Source organism: Pristis pectinata, chromosome 9 (assembly GCF_009764475.1).
Source record: "Pristis pectinata isolate sPriPec2 chromosome 9, sPriPec2.1.pri, whole genome shotgun sequence".
NCBI classification, from domain to species: domain Eukaryota; kingdom Metazoa; phylum Chordata; class Chondrichthyes; order Rhinopristiformes; family Pristidae; genus Pristis; species Pristis pectinata.
Genome location: NC_067413.1, coordinates 67,496,175 through 67,511,580, shown reverse-complemented (window position 1 = coordinate 67,511,580; position 15,406 = coordinate 67,496,175). Strand labels below are relative to the sequence as shown.

Sequence of the window (15,406 nt, the reverse complement as noted above, 5' to 3'; positions counted from 1 at the left end):
CAGGGCATTCTGCAAGGCAAGATGATAACGGGGTTCATATGCAGTGTTGATGGACCAAGCTCTTGCCACAAAATGACAAAGAACCTTTGACATTCAGCCAAGCTGTGGCCCGTCTTAGATGGCTGTTAAAGCCTTTGACTATTTCTGAATGACTGACCATTGCAAACATTGAGGAAAAAAATCTTGTACTTACCTTAACCAATTACATTGTTGTTTCACTGAAATCAGGACAAAATGGTGTCTACATCAAGACCAACAGCACAAATTTTCAAGACAAGTTTCAAATGCAAACGTGAAGCAAAATGCCCAAATTCTCACTCCCAAGACAAGGATAATGGCAGAAACTAGCAGCCACAGCTCCTGGATTTCACAATTTTTTTTGCAGGAAAAAAAAAGGTTTAAACATCTATTCTGTGAACTGCTAACTACTCCTAAAAAAAATTTGAGGCTGTGGCGACTCACCGTCTAGTCAGGCGAACCGGCTCGGCAGTCGGGTCGCGCGGCGTCGGAGCGACGAGGCCCAAGATGGCGGCGGGCCTCGTCTTTCCGAGCGATGGGGAGAACCCGCGCGCGGGAAAGTCCTGATGACGTAGGACTTACGTCATTGCCGGTTTTTTTGGGCGGGAGTTTTTCTCCCTTAAAGGGCCCGCACAAGGCGGGAAAATAAACCAGTTCTGTTTGGCAATCCTCCGAGTAGAGTCTTGTTTTATTCCGCGGTAGCAACCGCTACATTGGTGACCCCGACGGTCCAAATGGCTTTTGGACCCGCGAAATGGACGACAGCGCAGCAGCCAACGCAGTGGCCCTCAAGCTGCCCACCTTTTGGACCCTTCGGCCCAGCGTCTGGTTTGACCAGGCTGAAGCGCAATTCCACCTTCGGCAGATCACCTCCGACTCCACGAAGTACTACCATGTGGTTAGCTCTCTGGACCAGGAGACAGCCGCCCAGGTTGGAGACTTCATCCAGTCGCCTCCGGAGGAAGATAAGTACCTGGCTTTCAAAGATCTTTTGATCCGGACCTTCGGCCTCTCCCGTCGTGAGCGCGCCGCCCGCCTGCTTCATCTGGACGGCCTGGGGGACAGATCCCCATCCGCCCTAATGAATGAGATGCTGGCATTGGCCGAGGGACACAAGCCATGCCTGATGTTCGAACAGGCCTTCCTCGAACAGCTCCTCCTCGAACAGCTCCCCGATGACATCCACTTGTTGTTAGCTGAAGCCGACTTCAGCAACCCCCGTGAGGTGGCCGCCCGGGCAGATGTCCTGTGGAGGGCCAAGCGCGAGAGCGGTTCGTCCGTCAGTCAAATCACCAGGCCGCGAGCCCAACGCCTGCCTCGCCCGGCCCCAGCAACCGAGCAGCCACGCCCCAGGAACGCAGACGACGACACGGGTGACCAGCTGTGCTTCTACCATCAGAGGTGGGGTGCGGAGGCCCGTCGATGCCGCCCACCCTGCAAGTTTCAGGGAAACGCCAGGGCCAGCCGCCGCTGATGGCTACGGTGGCTGGCCGCCGACAGAGCCTCCTCTTCGTTCAGGACAAGAAATCTGGACGGCGTTTCCTCGTTGATACTGGAGCGGAGGTCAGTATTTTGCCCCCGACAGGCCACGACACTCGTGACAGGCCACCAGGTCCTCTACTCAATGCCAACGGTACAATGATACGGTCTTTCGGCACCCGTACGCTTCAATTACACTTTGGCGGCAGCCGTTTTACCTGGACCTTTACCCTTGCCACCGTCGCCCGACCACTCCTAGGCGCCGATTTCCTTCGGGCCCACAACCTGTTAGTCGACCTGCGAAGGAAGCGGTTAGTCCACTCTAGCACTCTCCGGACCTATCCCCTGGGAGAAATCAGCCCACCAGCCCCGCGCCTGGACTCCATTACCCTTTCTGGCGACGATTTCGCCAGGCTCCTAGCCGAATTCCCATCGATTTTGGCACCTTAGTTTACAAATTCTCGGCCCACACATGGGGTACGACACCACATCATTACCACAGGGCCACCCCTTCATGCCCGAGCACGACGATTACCTCCAGACAAGCTCCGCCTGGCAAAGGAAGAGTTCCATCACATGGAGGAGCTGGGGATTGTTCGCAGGTCAGACAGCCCCTGGGCCTCCCCCCTGCACATGGTCCCCAAAGCCACCGGAGGGTGGAGGCCCTGCGGCGACTACCGCAGGCTGAATGACGCCACCACCCCGGACCGCTATCCCATCCCTCACATCCAGGACTTCGCAGCGAACTTACACGGGGCCCGCATCTTTTCCAAAGTGGACCTCGTTAGGGGATACCACCAAATCCCGGTCCATCCGGATGACGTCCCCAAAACTGCGATTATCACCCCATTCGGCCTGTTCGAATTCCTTCGGATGCCGTTCGGCCTTAAGAACGCCGCGCAGACCTTCCAGCGGCTGATGGACGCGGTAGGCCGAGACCTGGACTTCGTGTTCATTTACTTGGACGACATACTGATCGCCAGCCGTAACCGCCAGGAACACCTTTCCCACCTCCGCCAGCTGTATTCCCGCCTCCGCGATTTCGGCCTCACGATTAACCCGTCCAAGTGCCAATTCGGACTTGACTCTATCGATTTCCTCGGCCACAAAATCACCAGCGACGGGGCAACACCCCTACCCGCCAAGGTGGATGCTATCCGCCGTTTTGCCCGCCCCGACACAGTCAAAGGCCTACAGGAATTCCTTGGGATGGTCAACTTTTACCATCGTTTCATCCCTGCAGCAGCCCGTATCATGCGCCCTCTGTTCTCGCTGCTGGCTGGTAAGGGCAAGGACATCACCTGGACTGACGAGGCTGCGGCTGCTTTCGTTAAGGCCAAAGACGCCCTGGCAGACGCCACGATGCTGGTACACCCTAGGACTGACGTCCCGACTGCCCTCACGGTAGACGCGTCCAACACCGCGGTGGGTGGGGTACTGGAACAGCTGCTCGAAGGCCGCTGGCAACCCTTGGCATTTTTCAGCAAACACCTTAGACCGCCCGAACTGAAGTACAGCGCTTTTGATCGGGAACTTCTAGCGCTGTATCTGGCGGTCCGGCATTTCCGATACTTTCTAGAAGGCAGGCCTTTCACCGCTTTCACCGATCATAAGCCTCTGTCCTTTGCCTTCTCCAAAGTCTCCGATCCCTGGTCAATTTATCCTACATTTCCGAGTTCACAACTGACATCCAACATGTCTCCGGAAAGGATAATGTCGTTGCCGATGCACTTTCCAGACCGATCCTTGGGTGTCGACTACACGGCCCTGGCTGACGCACAGCAAGCCGACGACGAACTGCCCAGCTACAGAACCGCAGTCTCGGGTCTGCAGCTCCGAGATTTCTTGGTTGGTCCAGGTCAGCGGACCCTACTTTGCGACGTTGCGACTGGTCAGCCCCGCCCTATTGTCCCTGCAGCCTGGCGGAGACGCGTTTTTGACTCGGTACATGGGTTGGCGCACCCATCCATCAGATCTACTGTCCGACTAGTCGCCAGCAAGTTTGTCTGGCATGGCCTGCGCAAACAGGTCAGTGAGTGGGCCAGGACTTGTCTGCACTGCCAGACGTCAAAAATCCAGCGACACACCAAGGTCCCGCCACAGCAGTTCGAGCCTACCCGTAGGAGGTTCGACCACATACACGTCGACCTCGTGGGCCCTCTGCCGGTTTCAAGAGGAGCCCGGTACCTCCTTACCATCGTGGACCGGTTCACGAGGTGGCCTGAGGCAACCCCCCTGACTGACATCTCAACTGATTCCTGCGCCCGAGCGCTGCTCACAACTTGGGTCTCACGTTTTGGCGTTCCGGCCCACATCACTTCAGACAGAGGCACCCAATTCACTTCCAGTCTCTGGGCTGCATTAGCGAACCTGCTAGGGACGCAGCTGCACACCACCACGGCCTACCATCCTCAATCAAACGGGTTGGTGGAACGTTTTCACCGCCATCTAAAATCGGCCTTGATGGCCCGCCTGAAGGGTCCTAACTGGGTTGACGAGCTGCCTTGGGTCCTGCTCGGCAGACGCACTGCCCCCAAAGAAGACCTCCGCACTTCGTCAGCTGAGCTTGTATACGGGGCGCCACTAGTTGTCCCCGGGGATTTCATACCTGCCCTTCAGGACCAAGGGGAACAACCCCCAGCAGTTCTACAAAGACTGCGCGAGAGGCTCGGCGCCTTGGCCCCGATTCCCACCTCATGGCACGGTCAAGCCCCATCCTGCCAGCCCAAGGAACTACGGGACTGTAAGTTTGTTTTCGTTCGCAGGGGCACACCTCAGGCGCCATTGCAACGACCATATGAGGGACCGTTCCGAGTCATACGGAATAACGGATCCACTTTTATTTTGGACATTGGAGGCAGGGAACAGGTTTTCATGGCGGACCGCCTCAAACCGGCCCATTTAGATCTGCAACAGCCTGTCGAGGTTGCCACGCCACGACGCAGAGGCCGCCCCCCTAAGCGGCAGCTGGCACAGCCCACGGACCTTGGGGACTGTCTCGCCGGTTCTGGGGGGGGTTGTGTGGCGACTCACCGTCTAGTCGGGCGAACCGGCTCGGCAGTCGGGTCGCGTGGCGTCGGAGCGACGAGGCCCAAGATGGCGGCGGGCCTCGTCTTTCCGAGCGACGGGGAGAACCCGTGCGCGGGAAAGTCCTGATGACATAGGACTTACGTCATTGCCGGTTTTTTTGGGCGGGAGTTTTTCTCCCTTAAAGAGCCCGCACAAGGCGGGAAAATAAACCAGTTCTGTTTGGCAATCCTCCGAGTAGAGTCTTGTTTTATTCCGCGGCAGCAACCGCTACAAGGCCATATATTAGGGTTAAGTAATTGTCCAGAGATTTTCCCCATGACACATCCAATCTGCTTGCAAGTAAAAGTTGTTTCTATGAGGTGTCAAGATAAATTGTCTAGGACCAGATTTACCTAATGCAAAGAAGGTTACCAGATCATTTTAACAGTTTTGTTTTCAGAAACTCAAGTCTTGTAATGGGTCAGTACAATCACGTGTTTCTGGCCTTTATTACTATTAACACACAGATTCTACACTCTGTAATGCATTCCTACCTGTAGCCTGGGGTACATAAGGCACTGACAGCCTGTCCACACTGTACCCACTACCAGCAAGTGCATCCGCAATCCTGTTTTGCAAGAAAAGACAGCTTTTGTCTGGTGTCTCCAAAGACTTGGGCAATCTAAAAATAAAAAGAAACACAAGATTATATGGTAAGATTAAAAAAATTCTCCAAATATGTGAAACCAGTAATAAAATTTTGTCTTTTATAGAATTTGAATTTAAATTCAATGTTAAATAATTTCAAAAGTCATGAAATCTGAATCATGCAATAAATGTGCAACAAAAACTATATTTAAATAATCACCAACTGACATCTCAAATGCTTTGCATATAATTATTTTAAAATGAGACTGAGCATTATAACGGCAGTATCTTTAGCCACAGTTAAAATCCTGTGAACAGCAATAAAATGAATGCCCAAGAAGTGAACATCATGATTGAGCTGGCCTACTGTCTGGATGCATTGAGTGCAGAGGCTGCTTGGAGCTACTTTTTCAAAAATGAAGACTGAACAATTTAATCCCCCCTGCCCCTCCATCCCACAAACACACACTCCTGAGAGATGTCATAGCAAGGTGGAGCAGGCTCTGAACAGTGAGTAGGCCTCAGAGAGCATACCATCAACTCTATGACCCCAGAATGCCCTGACCATCTATGACAGATTGCCACTGTGAAAGGCCTTGGAAGTATTTCTAAGTGTCTCAGACAATGACATCTAAAAACAATGCAAACAGATTTAAATAATTAAACACAAATTAGAACCTTAAAACACTAACAAATAACTAAAAGCATTAAAACAATGTAAAATAAGTCATTCAGCCTCAAGCTGAGGGGTCTGATGCAAAATGCATCTGGCCCCTATGCTCAGCCTCCTAGAGCTTCACTGCTGGATGGCGGCAAGTCCAAAAGAGGTACAGGTGGTCAGATAGACCAGTGTCAAACTCCAACTCAGACTTTTTGTTTAGGCAAGTATTACAGTTGTCAAACAGCCTGGTTTAGCACTGATTGAATTGGGACACAACAAAACATTCTCCATGAATCACTGGGGAAAACCTTTAGAGCTCAAGAGTGACATTTCTGTAATGATTCCAGGTTAGAGTTCAGCATTACTTCTACCCTGTTTTAGGATTAGAACACAATCTTAAAACAAAATTTCAATGTAGTATATTGGTACTACATTGGCATTTTGTTTTAAGATCAAGTGCTCTAATCCTAAAAGCAGAGTAGAACCAAAGCTAAGCTCTGATCTGGAATTGGGAACCATAGCATACATTCAGGGCCAGATCGTCAGCACTAAGGGCCTGGAAATTTTAACAACTTGAAATCATACAGTAAATTAGGCTTATATGGCATGGATTCTTGATGTCCCCGCTTTAGTAAACAAGTCAGAGATTATGCAGGCTATACTCAGGTCTAAGGTTTAAATAATGCCTGCATTTGACATGGTTCCACCATTTAAATTATATCTCCACACCTTTGGGGCATGGTCCTTGCCAACCACCAATTTGCAGAAACAATATCAAAATTGGTAATCTTGAACAACATCCATCAGCTGAATGAACAAGAGTAAAGAATCATGAGAACTTCAAGTAAGTTTGGGCTGAAGGATTAAGTAGCGTCTAGAGTAAAATAAATGAATAGCTGTTGGTGGAGTTAAAGGGCAATTCATACAAAATAATTCACGAACTCTATCCAGGTTGATAAAAATAGATTCCATGATGGCAAATTGCAAGGTGGCAATCTCATTATTCCCCACTGAAATTAGCTACAATAATCAGTGCTAACGTGTTGTTTGAGTAATGATATGGAAATGCTGGTACTGACATTTAAATTAAATTTTAATTTTGCATGAAGTTACATGGCTAACTGGGTTGCTTGCTTTTGATCAAAATGCACAAAATTGCATTCATAAAAGTTAAAAGCGAGGTGAATCTAGAATTTGATGGAGTTTATGACAGTGAACATTTTTTGCAAAGAGCAAGACATCTAGCTATAAAAAAAAAATCCCAAGAATCACATTTCCCTCAAAGACTTTTACACTACTTTCACCAAGATTAAAAATATTTCAAAACTAGAAAGTATTCCAGGAACTAACTAGATACACATTTTCTCCACTGACCAGCATGACACACAACCTATTTGTTGACAGTGCACATTGCAAATTAACAAGCTAGAAGCATTGCAACCAGTTTGAACAATAGTAGTTAATAATGCTACATTTTTCCATATCAAACAACAAAATTGGCTAGGCTGCTGAAGCCATACCTGCCCACGCAAACCAAGTAAAACCAGGAATGTGTAAAGAGCTAGAATTGGAGAAGTACAGAGACGTTGGCAGGTTGTAGGGCTGGTGGAGGTTACAGTGACAGAGAGGGGAGGATAAGGAGAAGATTCGGTTCACCTAAGGACATAAAGTGGAGAGCTTTGAGTGAGTTTAGGTTTCTGGGATAGAACATGCAAATCCAGTCTAAATACACTGGAGTAAAATCCCTTGGCTTTGATCTTATCATAGGCATTCCACTTTTCTCTTCCCTTCCCCTCTACCCTTTCTCTGTATCTTAGTTATTGTTTCTATATCCATCCAATTCCAGTGAAAGCTATCCCACAAAACATTAATTGTCTCCCTCTGTCCACAGATACTATTTGACCTACTCAGTATTTTTGGACAAGAATAGTCACAAAATGGTGATTCAGGGCTGAATGCTAAAGCTTACCAGCAAGTACAGGTGATGTGCGAATAGGAATTAATACACAGGCAAGATGTGAAGCAGCTCAAGTTTGTGGCGTGTGAATGACAGGCCAGCCAGAAAGGCAACCGCTCTAACTATGCTTGCCTCTGCCTTTATTTTAGCCCAACAGCAGATGGGCTGAAATAAAGGCAGAGGCAAGCAAAGTTACAGGAGGTGGAAGCGAGTGACTTCTGAGATGGGAAAATAGCTTGGTTGGAAGCTCAGCTCAATTTCAAATGTGGCACCAAGACAATTCAGTCTGAGGTCATTTTTGGACCGCCTCTTCCTGGTAGGTGTCTAAGTGATGGAAAAGCCCAAACCCTTCTCATAGATGTTGGAGATCAAATTAGCTAAGGCATACATTAGTTGGCAGCCAGCCAAATAGGCCACTGGTTGGCTAAACTAACTTCCAGAGTAAACAGTATTTAGTTTTAGGCACTTCTCAGAAAGAAAGGGGAGAGGCTCTGAAAAAGATTCAAAACTACCACCAGAATGAATGGAGAACTGAGTCATTTTACTCCATTCGAGTATATACTTGGATATATTATTGAGAAACTCAAAATGATGAAGGAATTATATGGTTCATTTAGATACTTCATATAAATTTGATGTTTTAAGAAAAAATCATGAAATGTGATATAAAAGATATGCAAGATAGATAAAACTTCAGACATTTGGCAGGAAATTGGATGGGAGAGGTATACAGGGATCTGGGCCTAAGATGAGCAAATGGGAGTAGGGTAGATAGGCATCGTGGTCAGGATGGATGAGGTGGACCAAAAAGGCCTGCTTCTGTGTTGTGGGTTTCCATAACTTTATGATATTAAGGTAAAGAATTAGGTGAGATGCAAGGAAAATAGTTTTTACAATAGCTAAATGACATTTGGAAAATGTTGCTAACTCTTGCAGTAAGTACAGATTCACTGCAAACCTTCAAAAGGGAATCGGAAGCGATTCCTGGCTAAGGCAGAAATTACACAGAAGGTAGGTTCTGTGTTTTGTGTCTCTTGCAGTCACAGTGATCTCCTAGAACTCATTTCCTGAAAGTGGTAACACAGATGAATAAGGTGGCGAAGGTGACACACAACATGTTTGTCTTCATTGGACAGGGTACTAAATACAAGAGTTGGGATGTCACGTTACAATTTTACTCCAATTACAGCCAAACCAATGTTTCGTATCGTGTGCAGTTCGAGGAAGGATGAGATTGTGCTGGAGAGGGTGCAGAGGAGATTCGCAAGGATGTTGCCTAGATTGGAGGGTATTACTTAGGAGAGATCGGAAGAAAGCTGGGTTTGTTCCCTGTCAAAGTCAAGTTTACTGTCACACGCACAAGTATATGTATGTACAGGTCCAATGAAAAACTTCCTTGCAGCAATATCACAGACACACAACATTCACAAGAAAAACAAATTATACAAGAAATACCACAATTACAACAAAAAAAAGTCAGTGGTGGTGCAAAGTGGTCATAGTGAAGCTATATTGAGGTAGTGATTAGAGTCTGACAGAGCTAAATAAAATTATGAGGGGCATAGACAGAGTAGATAGTAATAGTCTTTTCCCCTCCATGGTGGTGAGAGGGGAGGGGTATCCAAAACAAGTAGTAATAGGTTTAGGCTAAGAGGGTGAAGGTTTACAGCAAATCCGAGGGGAAAGTTTTTCCACAGAGAGTGGTTGATATCTGGAATGCACAGCCAGAAGTGGAGGCAGATACAACCACAACATTTAAAATGCATCCAGACATTTGACTATGAAGGCACGGAAGACTAAAGACCAAATGTGAACAAATAGGATTGGTATAGATAGGTACAAAGGTCAGCACAGATGGGTGGACTGAAGGGCCTGTTTCTGTGCTGTTCGTTTCTATGACTCCATAATTGCTTTGGTCACTTTCATTGGCTTAAGAAATCTATAGAATTATTTTTATCCTTGAAATTCTCTTCAGTTTTTCTTTACGTACATGATGATGTGGCTGCTGGTGCATGGAAGCATTATAATCCTTAAATACAACATTTGTATGGGCCATTCAAGCACATCCATTGCCTTTAATTTATTTGATAACATTAGATTTTCATTTCCATAGAATGGATACAACCTGAAGGATTGTTCATACATAAACTTTTCTCCCTACTTAAGTAGCAATAACTTTATTTTTCCATGATACTCATCAGTGAGCACAACCAGTAATTTCTCAAGTCCTTTTTTCATGAGGTTCTAAACTTTATCACCTTAAATATAGGAATTGATTGAATACCAACGTGTGTGAATAGATCCAATTTTCTATACCACAGACATTTCCCTTCCATCAAAATAAACATAGGAGTCAAGTTAATTTCCAAGGAACATCCACTTGCACATACTTTTCTCTAGAGAGGTTTTCTGGCAGAAGATGTGGTGCTTCTTTGCTTCGTATTTCAATCACCTTAAAAAAAAACCAGAAGTTGTATAATATTTAAGTTGGACAATTCTATACTTTGCTTATTCTAGGTCCCTGGATTTCTGGTCCTGCAATTTAATCCCCATGCTCTAATACCATGTAAATATGGATACCATTCTTGCTGAAATTGGATTCATTGTCTTGTGTCTCAATGGACTACCTTCTATTGGACACTATACAGTTCAGCAGAAGACAAAATTAGGGAACTGGAGAACTTAACTTTGAGAGGTGAAGACCTGATAATGGATACAAGAACGTTGCTCAGTTATCCAGCTCAGAATCCTCATTTTTCATGGATAAAATTTGAAATCTACAACATATTCCAGTTTATAGCTTTCGTTCAAGTAAACACCAGAGTAGGAATAGCAAAGTGAGATTTACAAATTCTTGGATCAACTTAATTTTAACAAATAGGTTCAACAGTATGGTATGCAATAACAAGTTGTATTTGTACAGCACATTGTGAATAACTGTTCAAATGTACTTCACAAAAGCATTATCATGTATAATTTGACAGGTTAAGGAAATATCTGGATAGATATCTACATCCTATTGATTGGTCAACACTGATGGTCTTAATTAGCATCTTAAAATTGGAATGAGGTGGAGGGATTTAGGAAGGGAATTCCAGGGTTCTGAACTTTGGTTATAGAAGCATCTGCCAAGGTGAAGCAGTTATTTTCCAAGAAGCCAGAATTAAAAGGAGTGCAAATAAATCAGATAGATCAAGGGATGGAAGAGGTTATACAGATGAGGGGGGCTAGGATCAAGGAGAGTACATGTGAGAACTTTAAAATCAAGTAATAACTTAACCAGGGAAGAATGAAAGTCAACAAAGAGCATGGTGAAGAGCAAATGGAATATGGTGCAAGAAGAGACAGACAGGTATTTCTTTTTGACAAGTTCAAGTTTATAAAGGGTAAGATGAAGGACACAGGCTGAGTGTGTGCTGGAATAATGCTGTCTAGAGATTAAAAATTGATATGAGGGTGGGATTTAAGAGATGTCGGGGTAGAGTTACACAAGGTTAAAGGAGGAGGTGAAAATAGGTGGTCTTAGTAGTGGCACAGATGTGGTTTGGAAGCTCAACTCAGGGTGAAATCTGTGGCTTGGGAATGGAGTCTGTGGATAGGCTAAGGAAGGCTATTTAATGATAATGGCAAAGGAAGGAATTTAAACCCTAGCTACATTTTGTTTTTAGAAACTACTCCCAATGCTTTCTCCTCTAGGCAAGGAACATTATATTTTCACTGTCATTCCTATTGACACATTAATCAGCAAGATGCCTTTAACACTGAAAGAATCCATTACAGCAGCATCTATTTCAGCATTTGGCTATGGTTATCAATAAAATGTATTATTTAATTTTAAAATACTTCAATCCAATGTAGCTAATGGCCGATCTGTGCATTGCACAATCCTCTGGTACCTTATTCAAGCAACCATTCCTTTTGTAACCCAAGAAAGAAAGCGCCTAAAACTAAACTACAAACCTTATTTACATGTTGACAAAAAGCTGGTACTGCAATCATCTGACTCAGGAAGTTCAAGTATGCAGCCACAAGAGCTAGAATGGCACAACGGTTGTACATGGGTAAGTTATCTTCATTAGTCACAGCCAAATCCTATTAGCAACAATTAGAAAAAGAAATTAGAAATAAGAGCAATAACCAAGTGTTTTAAAAATGTGCTCCTGAAAGCTGTGATCTTGTCCAAACCAGGAACAAGATTATAAGCTAATATTTCACTTCTAACATAGGGTAATGCATCACTGAATTTCAATCCGAAAAGTGTGACTTAAATGCCACAAGTGAATTATGGAGATTTTCAGGAACTAAATTAACTCACTGATGTATTGGAGCTAATGGAACTTGTGTTACAGATATATTAGGAAAGGATGCAAAGGACAGGATGTTTAGAAATAATTAATGAGGACATGGATTTTTCTTTTCCAAATATCATTAGATCAGGTAATCATTATCCACATCACTCAAAACATTTTTTAGTTGTTTCACCATGCAATAAAATCACTATGCAGAGTTCTAAGGTCTTGAATTTTCTTTGGTTGCCTTCAATCAAATAAAAGATACAAAATATTAAGGAATTTTAAGCACATTTTATTTCCTGTGCAAATTGAGTTGCAGGTGATTTTTCTGCTAGTTCAGAAAACATGCTGGTCCTGACCAAAAAACTACCCATATCCAATCAAGAAAGTAGACCAGGCAGAAGCACAAGGACATTAGTATCTGAGTGGGTGTTTCGATCGATTGGGGGTTGGGGGGAGTGGTTGGATTCCAGAACAAGGGGGCATAATTTCAGAATAAGGATTGCTCTTTTCAGATGGAGGTGAGGAAGGTCATAAGCCTTTGGAATTCTCTACTCTAGGGAACAGCGGAGGCTGAATCACTAAATACACTCAAGGTCAAATTAGGTTTTCAACCTTACTGAAATGATGAAGATGGTTCAAGGGGCCACATGGCCTACCCCTGTTCTTGCTTCTTACGTTACCGTCATGAGCTTCATTTATAGCTTTTATCTTACAGGCCTAACTGCATTAATAATGAACTTTTCTTTTTGTAAATCAATTATAAATGCGACTTCAGTACAACAATACAACAAATAAAAGGTTCCATGCAGATTTTATTTTAACCAAAAAGGTTGTTTTCAGCTATTGAAACTGCTTTTGATTGATGATATGCTAATGTAAGGATCAGAATCTTGAGTAAATATCACAGTTGTTTTGCACACTGAGTTATTGAGCACAATTTGCAATTGGATTAATAATTATGCCCCATGCAGAATTCTCAGCCTAATGTCTCAGCTTGAAGCATTTAAAATGCTAAAAAGCTTACAACTAACAATACTTACATTTTAGAAATTAAATCCTAGTCAATTCCTTCCATACAGCTGTTTTGATTAATACAATTATTTGCATTAAAGGTTATTATAAAATAACCATTTCCAATACTAAACTGTAAACTTAGTCAAATTTGTGAACTGTACCTGAATAGCTAGAGCAAGACGAATCAAGTCTACAATCACTTCATCATTGCCCAGTTCGATTGTAATAAGTAAAAGAGCAATGAATAGGGATTCAAAGTTTTTCTGTTCATTATCATCTTCTTTACATCCCACGTAAATGTGTCTGTACAATTGCTGTCCTTGCTGAAAAATGCAATGAGATTAAATTGCTGGTTACCATGAGGAGGAAATTGTTAATGACCGACATTTACCAGTAAACGCACTTAACTATGGTAACAAAACTTACCACAATCATTTCAGAGAGTAGTCGATTGGACTTTGAAATTCATTATTTAAGTGACTTTTTTTGATAATCAGTGATGAGTAGTCATAACTTCACTATAAAAAAATGACTACAGTCTGTTCTGTACATAAGGTTTTTGTTTGCACTAAAAGCAACTTCACTGCCAAGAACACAGCCAGATTTAACAGCCATCCTTACTTTTCAAACCTTAAACAGATCCCTTCACAATCACCCAGCTGTCAACTTTTCCCTAATGCCACTCCTTCCTCATCTACTCGAGATTACTCACTCAAGGCCAATGGTAGTTATGGCCACAAGTGTTCTTTCTGTTTTAGAGCAAGTTCCTTTTGGTCAGATTGTGCTGTGATAGGTGAACAATGACCTCACAGATTTGGAGTCTGAGAAGTTCGAGGTACTGTTAGCAGTGGTGGAGACTAATTTAAGTACTCTCACATATCTTCATTCTCATTCTTTTATAACAGAAGCAATATTTCTGATATGCCACGAAGTGTACAGTGGGTGGACGTGTTATGTGAGGAAGAAAAAAAAAGGTGAAATTCCAACAAGATCTGGTGGTAGCAGCAATTTCATTCTGGTAATCTCTCATATCCCATCAAAAACTCTGATTAAAATTCTTTCCACAATGTTTACCATGATTTCTGTTGTTGCATTGCAATTTCTCAAATGAAATTATATTTTTAGCAGAAATCAATTGTTCATTATCCTGAACAATCTAATAATTGAGCTATTACCAACTGCACTATTGAAACAATAAGGAATTTGGATGTTTTGAACTAAGTCTTATTAAATCATTTGTGCGAGGTGGCTGAAAATAAATAAAACCTCAGGAATTTGTTTTAAACTCCAGTGATTGCAATACTGATAGAACAACTACCAAAAAGAGTATCAAGCTCTTAATATCTTAAGCTTAAAGTAAACTTTGTATCAGGAAATGTGCCAAGGATAATTATGTAAATTTCCCCTTAATGATTAATTGTAAAATTAGCTTTATCGTATAGTGATTATATTCATGTACTCAAGAGTCAACTTTGTAACTATACTCATAAAAGCCTAACATTCAGCTGAAAAGATAACCGAGTAAGAAAGGGTCATCATGACATTTACCACAAGGGACATTAAAGGTACTTACACTGTAGCACCCAATCAAAACATTACAGGCCAGATAGTAAAGGACGAGAATTTGGATTTTTCCATTCTATCAAGTGCAGATTTTTCACAAGAACAATTTGAATGCTATTGACAACGTTCAGCATTGGTAGCATTGTGCTGCAACATGGAATATTAAATTATTGGTGTTATTTTCTATTCTCATCTAATCCACTGGTCCAAATTACACTGGTTTCAGTTAAGGTCAAGAACACTAGCTCGATATCCTCAGAGCCTGCCATTAACCTAAAGCCATGCTTCATACAATACAAATTGGTAAGGGGCTAATTGGTTTAACTGAAGAGCTTTTCAACCATTAAGTTGGAAGGTTCTGAAGCAACAGTTTTCACAATTTAGATAAGATCCCATTAACATAAAGATTACTGATCTCGGCTAGTCAGTTCTGTCTGACTGGCTGAGAGAATTTGGCTAATTTTGTCTCCTGAAGAGTGGTTACTAGTAAAGAGAATCCATTTCATGACAAAGTGTGCAAAACCTCAGGCAGCCTGAACAGTAGGATCGTATAAACAAATCATTGAAACTCTGAAAATTGAAACTAAAGAGATAGAATGATTCAAAACCAATTAAAGAACCAAATACCATATGCTGAAATCTGTAGCAGCCTCTAGAAAAATAAAAACTTTAAGTGAGAACTTGATTGAGGCCTTTTATTTATGAAGGGGTTCACAGGCTAGAACGAGGAAAAAAACGTTCCTGCATTGCAAAGTCCAAAAT

General features: G+C 43.4%; 1 protein-coding gene across 4 annotated transcripts in view; it reads right to left on the bottom strand.

The window, feature by feature from the left end:
* Nucleotides 1-15,406, bottom strand: part of LOC127574359 (protein EFR3 homolog A-like) — a 110,408-nt gene that overhangs the window by 14,222 nt on the left and 80,780 nt on the right. For all 4 annotated transcript variants that reach the window (XM_052023307.1, XM_052023306.1, XM_052023309.1 and 1 more), the window contains 4 exons: nt 13,243-13,404; nt 11,733-11,864; nt 10,163-10,224; nt 5,061-5,188 (listed from right to left, as the gene is read on the bottom strand). In XM_052023307.1, coding sequence (XP_051879267.1) covers nt 5,061-5,188; nt 10,163-10,224; nt 11,733-11,864; nt 13,243-13,404 — 484 coding nt within the window. The remainder of the gene's footprint in view (nt 1-5,060; nt 5,189-10,162; nt 10,225-11,732; nt 11,865-13,242; nt 13,405-15,406) is intronic.